General features: G+C 43.4%; 1 protein-coding gene across 1 annotated transcript; it reads left to right on the top strand.

Annotated features, from left to right (window-relative positions):
* Window positions 1-4,279: 4,279 nt before the first annotated feature.
* Window positions 4,280-6,173, top strand: LOC121546832 (transmembrane protein 229A). Its single transcript, XM_041858075.2, has one exon. It carries the CDS (start codon window positions 4,789-4,791, stop codon window positions 5,875-5,877), a length of 1,089 nt encoding a protein of 362 aa, XP_041714009.1. The 5' UTR covers window positions 4,280-4,788; the 3' UTR covers window positions 5,878-6,173.
* Window positions 6,174-6,515: the final 342 nt, after the last annotated feature.

The raw sequence follows: 6,515 nt of genomic DNA, 5'->3' as shown, positions 1-6,515 counted from the left end.
GCAGGCCAATATAAATCGATGACAGATGTTTGTTTGACGTTTCAGATGGCCACGTGACCGTTAAACCAGCGGGATGTTACGTCACTACTCACTACTGTTTAGTAGCGTCATATGCGGACCTTGCGTTTTTTCTCTCCTATCACGCCCCCTCCGCCGCGCTCAATAGGCTCTATGCACGCATCACTTCCGCATTGGCGTAAGGATGCTTGGGCATTTCCGGTTACCGGAAAAAAACATTAAGACAGTGACAGTAGACCGTTATGATGGCAGAGATGACGTTTACAAGGTGTTTGCTGGAGTTGCCTAAAGTATCTGTTAATGATATACGGAGGGTTGTCCAGACATCCAGTACGACACCACGTGGCAAACTGGATAAAGGCTTCAAATTTTACATTTCTTATTTTCTTTACAACTTTGAAGGTAATATGCTAACGCTAGCTAGCCTGAGCTAGAAGCCTTGCTTTGGTGTTTTAAGTCATGACTCCGTCCTGCTTCAGGTTAATCATGCTTTAAATCAAGTTTAATCATGTGTATATACCTCTCACTTCATGTGTTTGTACTTTTATGAAAGTATCAGGTAAAAACAGGGCTACAAATGAGATCTCTGTGAGAGCCCACTGCTACCGCTCAATGAAGAAACTAAAGCCACCACACCAGCTGAGAGTAGGACTAGATTAAGTGACACGTTAAAAGTTCTGTTGAACTTGTTCAAGGTTCCGTTCAACACATGTTTTACTCATTTAATGTTACCACAGCTTTGATTGCCATTGCTAAGAGAACACTTTAGAACTTTAGTGGTTTTCACGATAGCTGAACAGTGGTAGCCTAATACAGACCAGGGTAGCTGAGTGGGAATTGCCATGCTTTGTTGTTGGGTCTGTTGTAAACAAATTGGAGTTTGGTTTGAAATGTAAACAATAATGAGATTACTACTTTTTCCTGACTTGATGACTGCAATGACAGTAACATATTCCACTCAGCTATTCTTCAAACTGCTGATGTTCTACTCAAAACTGTCCTGTCATCTTTACTTCTTTCTTTATAAACATATGGCCCATCTTCCTTGCTTTTGTACTTGATGTTTCTACTTTTCAAGAGGAATTAAGAGCAAAACCTTCACTCTATAGTTGTAACTTTACTGTTACTGTTCTAAAAAAGTGAGCGCTGACTTGAGTAATTTACTGTCTGTACGATAATCTGTGGCTCAATAAAAATGTTTGGGAAAAAAAGACATGAATTTCATTACATATTTCATCACAGCCTATTTGTTCCATAGCCATCCATGAGTGTTCATTTTAGGATTGTGCTGCCAACATTAGCTTTTGGTTGCCCAGGCTTTAACCAAGGGCCCATTTTGATAATTGACCAAAAGTCAGGCAACTGTGTAAAGTTGATTGATGCTGCCTGTCAATGAAAGAGGGATTACTGTACTGAATAATTTATGTTCCTTAACCCTGCGAATGAGCCGCTCAACGTGGACTCTCAGTCTGGCAATCGATTGTGTCTTCCTGACCTCTGGCTCAGACAGTTGTGCTCTCTTACACAGAAAGGTAGGTATGTGGACCTTGCAGGGCACACAGTCTTCTACAAGGAAACCCTTGTCAACCATTATGGCCATAGATGGGTTTAAGATAGCCACAATGCCAGACTGCTTCAGAATCTCTTTATCGCTGATGGCACCTTCATAGAGAGACGACACAAAGGTTACTGCGCCGTGAGGGGCCATCCCAATTAGTCCTTTAAATGTACAGTGTGATTTATAGTTCGAGAACACCTCACTCTGGAGGAGAAGAGAACTAGGTTTTTGGCAGCGTATTTCAGTACAGTCCAAAATAATTTGTGTGTCAGAGTAACCCTGAAAAACCTCTGGCATGTGAGATTTGACAGTCTCCTCATCCAGCCAAATACCCACAGCCCCTAGTACAGTATACAGGAAGTTATCCCATGTATTTATGATGCGGCTTACAGTTGACTGGTGGATTTTGAATCTGTGGGCCAGATCCTTCTGCATCAGACCCAATGACAATGTCACACTCTGGTTCTAGGACTTTTTGTGTTTAGTCAGGGTGTGTAGATTTCCGTGTGTTGTGTACTGTGGGTAGTGTCTAGGTGTTCGCGTTCTATGTTTGGTCAGTGACTCCCAATCGGAGGTAACGAGTGTCAGCTGTCGGCTCGTTATCTCTGATTGGGAGCCATATTTAAATGTCTGTGTTCACCTTGTGGTTGTGGGTTTTTGTTCATTGTTCAGTAGTATTCACTGAGGACTTCACGATCGTGGTTTGTTCTGTATTCTCGTGTGATTATTAAAGTCAAGATGTTCACTCCCAACGCTGCGCTTTGGTCATACTTCATTGGCGATCGTGACAGACAAGTAATTCATGAAGAGAAAACATGTGTCAATGGGTTGAAGAACCTGAAAAGAGTAAGAATTCCATTATTACCTCATTACACAAATAGCTTAATTTTCAAGATGATAAGATGATGCAATATATCTTGCTTTGTAAGAACAACTGTAAAATATATTCACCATTGCATTGCCAGTGTGAGGGACCTCATCAGTCTTTGCTATACTTCGTGCTCTTGTCACCCGTATGATCTTGCAGGTGGCTGGCTCTATCTGCTTCCAAAAGCCCATCAGGTGGGCATGACTTGCAAACCTGTGGGACATACGTGTTACATTTCTATATGTTAAGTGTCCATACACAACATTAAATTGCAAGCATGTTAGCATCCTTATTGACAGTTATACAACATCTTAGAACATTTGGCACTAAGGTCAGAAACTGGACCACGCACACGTCAGTCCTTTTGCTTACTGCTCTTCTCAGTATTTTAAAATACAATTAATGCGCTAGTTGATAGCCTAGATCTAGATAGTTTTAGAGAGATACTTTACTCATCCCGAGGGAAATTCAAGGTTTCCAGTAGCTTACAACAACACACATCACACATGCAACATTTAAACAGATAATAATACTAGTCATTGTTGACAGCTCAAATACATAGGCCTATATATTAAACACATTGGACATTTTAATTTACCTTGTGAAAAACCTTATGTCATCATCAGATCCAGAAAACCGCTCCAAGCAGAACTTGCTGCTGATAGTTATCTCCTCAATTTCATTTCGGAGCCTTGCTATCTCTACACTAAGTTCTTCATTGTGGTCAAGGGACATATCCAGCGCAGCAGGTTCAGTACTGTTGCAGTAGTCATGGTCAGGAGGACAGTCCAATTCCACAGACGGATCATTCATGGTTCCTGTGTTGGGACGCTCCGTCCTTTCCCAAACTCCGGGCCGTGGGGCTGGAAGACTGAAATTGTTGATTTTCAAACAGCACTGGAACAGCTCCCTTCTTCAGATGTCTGCGCCCAGCTGGAGTCGGAGGCTCTATCACATCTTCACTTAGAAAGTGTCGGCTGCAGACTCGTGTGTTTGTTGTAAGAAAGTTGACTCGTCGAATGTTAATCACCCACCGTTTATGTAATTCACTGTCTTTGGGAAAAGTTTAAAAAAAAACTAACAGAAGAATTGCATCTGGCAGACACTGTACATTGCGGCACACAGCAGTGATGGCTGGAAGAGCTGTCATCCCGTTTTTGAAAGGACACTTTCGTACGTTTACACGTCATCGTGTTATAAGTCAAGACGAAGTATTACAAGTAAAAACATTAACATAAACATTAAGATAAACAACAACGACGACTAAAATTAACCGCTTCGGATGTTTTTGACGACAAGCATTCAATGCTAGCATACGGTAGCACAGCATTCTACGATAACCGGAAGTTTACATCCATCCTGAGCTTTAACCGGAAATACGTCATGCTCGCCTGTGCATATCTGCCAACAGTCTGTCCAAATCTGTCCATGAAAATAAGTGAGAAATGTTTGTATGGCGGTCAATGAGAGAGAGTCAAATTTGGTCAACAAAAAATGTAATTGCTAATTTGCTACATGAGGCTTATTTGGTCTAATATAAGTTTATAATGGTTAGGTTGTTGTTACAAATGCACTGATATAAGTGGACACACGTGGCTTTTCGGCAACTTTGAAAAAAATGACTATCACAGTTGCAAAACCCAGAGGAGGGAACACTTGCGAAACAGACCAAGCAGACCAGCCCTGGGTTTGGGGTTTGAGAAGTCAATGAGAGAAGTGAAACATTTTCATTAGTTGTTAATTTTCACACAAAAAAATCTAAAGGCACAACCTAGATTCGAGCCAATGTCTTAAGTAGTTGAACGTGTTATTACTCCAACCTCGTGAAAGTGACAAACACATTTAAATTTTCATCAAAAACGTTATGTCGAAGGAGTGCCTTTGATTAACACATGCGCAGTTCGGCGCGAAACAACCAATTGACCCAATGACGTGTTTCTGCGCATGAGTTTAGCTAGCCAACGTCGCCATGACATTACCTACAAGCATGATCTGTGATTTCTTTTGGAGAAGCAATTTCTGCCTATCTTAATACTGTAGGCCTACTGTCTTTGACTTTAGTGCCTGTTGTTCACAAGCGTATCTGCCCTCTCATTGGCTAGAATGGTTCCACCTGATCTCGCCTCCTCCCACCTGCCTTCCATCTTTGAGGACATGCATTTCCATTGTTAAAGCGGCCACTCGACTATCTTATCAATATAATATAAAATCTTTGCTGTGGATCAGACGCGCTGTCAGGTGCGAAGCTGCTAATGACACCGCCGCAGCTCCGTTAAAAGTACAGAATGTGCCAGGAACAAAGAACAAGAGCTTCTCTCTGATTCTCTCCGAGGAGAGATCAACCATGGCCAGCTGGCGGAGAGAAAGCCCGCGGAACCGGGCAGGACAAGGAAGTGGCAGCATGAGAGCAGCGAGGAAGCCCCAGCAAAGAGATCCACCCAGCGAGGCAGTTGACGCGGGCGAATCAATGACAGAGCTGCCACAATGGTTGCGGCTCTATTTCTATGGGATGCACGGTGTCACTTTGGATATCCTCCTGTCGTCGGCACAGGGTATTTTGGCTGACAGCGACCCCAAACTGTTCGGCTTTTCCTCCCCGTACCTCTGCATCATGCACTCGCTGACGCATTTCTTGCTGGAAAAAATATATTCGCAAAAGAAGTGCTTTCAAGGACGCCCAGTAGTTTTTCACCTTGTTTTCTATCCCTCTGTGTACATCGGGTTACAGATCCTGATTGGGAATATAAACACGCTGACCGAGCACGTTAGAATAGTCTCTGCCACTCATCTCGTAGTTCACTACCTACTGGCCCTGTACTTCACCCAAGTATTCCACAAGGGGCTTGCGCGGCTGCGCTACCACTGCCCCGGGAAACGGACCCTGGCTACCCCGGCAGAGCGCACACTGGAGCCGCTGCCTAATAACGGCCTGCCCGATGTTGTGCGATTCCTCTTCTTTGGAATGCATGGCTTTCTGGACGAGATCATTTTTACCTCGATATTCAACCTTGTGGAGAAATCGGATCGGACCATGAGCGGCCACACGTCCCTGTGGTCCTTCCTGATGTACGGGAGCTGCAGCCTCGTTGTAGAGAAACTCTACCTGCATTTGCACTTCAGACGGGGCTGGAGCACCTGGAGGCGACTCCCCATCTATATCTGCTTCATCTACACCTGGGAGTTCTGTTGGGGGCTGGCGCTGCGGCAGTACGGCGCATGCTCCTGGGACTATTCCCACTATCCATTCAACTTCATGGGCCTGATCACGCTCCTCTACCTGCCCGGATGGGTCTGCATCAGTCTCTACCAGGATATTCTGTCCAACGTTCTGCTGCGCGTGGTGGTGTGTGCCAAAGACGAGGAGCGAGGGCACTCATGGCAGGGCGCGGGCGTCAACGTCTGCCCCGTGTCCAGGAAAAAACATTTATTATAGGCCTAGGCCACATTTGATCTAGGGACTATTGATACTAATACAAATGATGAAGAGGACATTTAAGACCATCAATGGTGTACCCGCACTTTGTAACATAATGTGTATTTCCCTGATGGAAATGTGGAATTGATGTAGCTGTTTAGACATCATCGTTTATCAGTGATTCTAACGATTAGCCTATCAATTTGTGACAGGTAGCCTAAACACACAGACATGCCTTGCCTGCCATTTCTGCTGTGATGACAACTGCCATTTCTAACTTTGATGTAGATGAAACAATTATATTTTACAATTTACACTTCACTTGCTTTCTCATGATTTTAGAGCTGTGAATTATTTCTTAAACTTTATTGACAAAGTCAGCCATATGCATGGTGGCACCTTTTGACTGGGTTGGTCTCTTCAATACCAGAGCATTCTTTGAACTAATTTGTGCATGGCTGCATATGCACATTCATAAGCACTTAATTGCTTAAATCTTATTACCTTAAAAAATGCATGACATTTAGAAATAAAATAGGTTCTCAAAAGTTCAAAATGTATGTAGCATGAGTTGTAATCGAACAGAATAGAATGGGTGGTGGACCGAATTAATCTCACTGTGAATCTTTTTCTGAACCTTAACCTTACTGTGTTGG

The sequence above is a fragment of the Coregonus clupeaformis genome, unplaced genomic scaffold (assembly GCF_020615455.1).
Source record: "Coregonus clupeaformis isolate EN_2021a unplaced genomic scaffold, ASM2061545v1 scaf0070, whole genome shotgun sequence".
Classification (NCBI taxonomy): domain Eukaryota; kingdom Metazoa; phylum Chordata; class Actinopteri; order Salmoniformes; family Salmonidae; genus Coregonus; species Coregonus clupeaformis.
The sequence above is the reverse complement of the archived record's forward strand: the minus strand, read 5'-3'. Positions and strand labels throughout refer to the sequence as shown.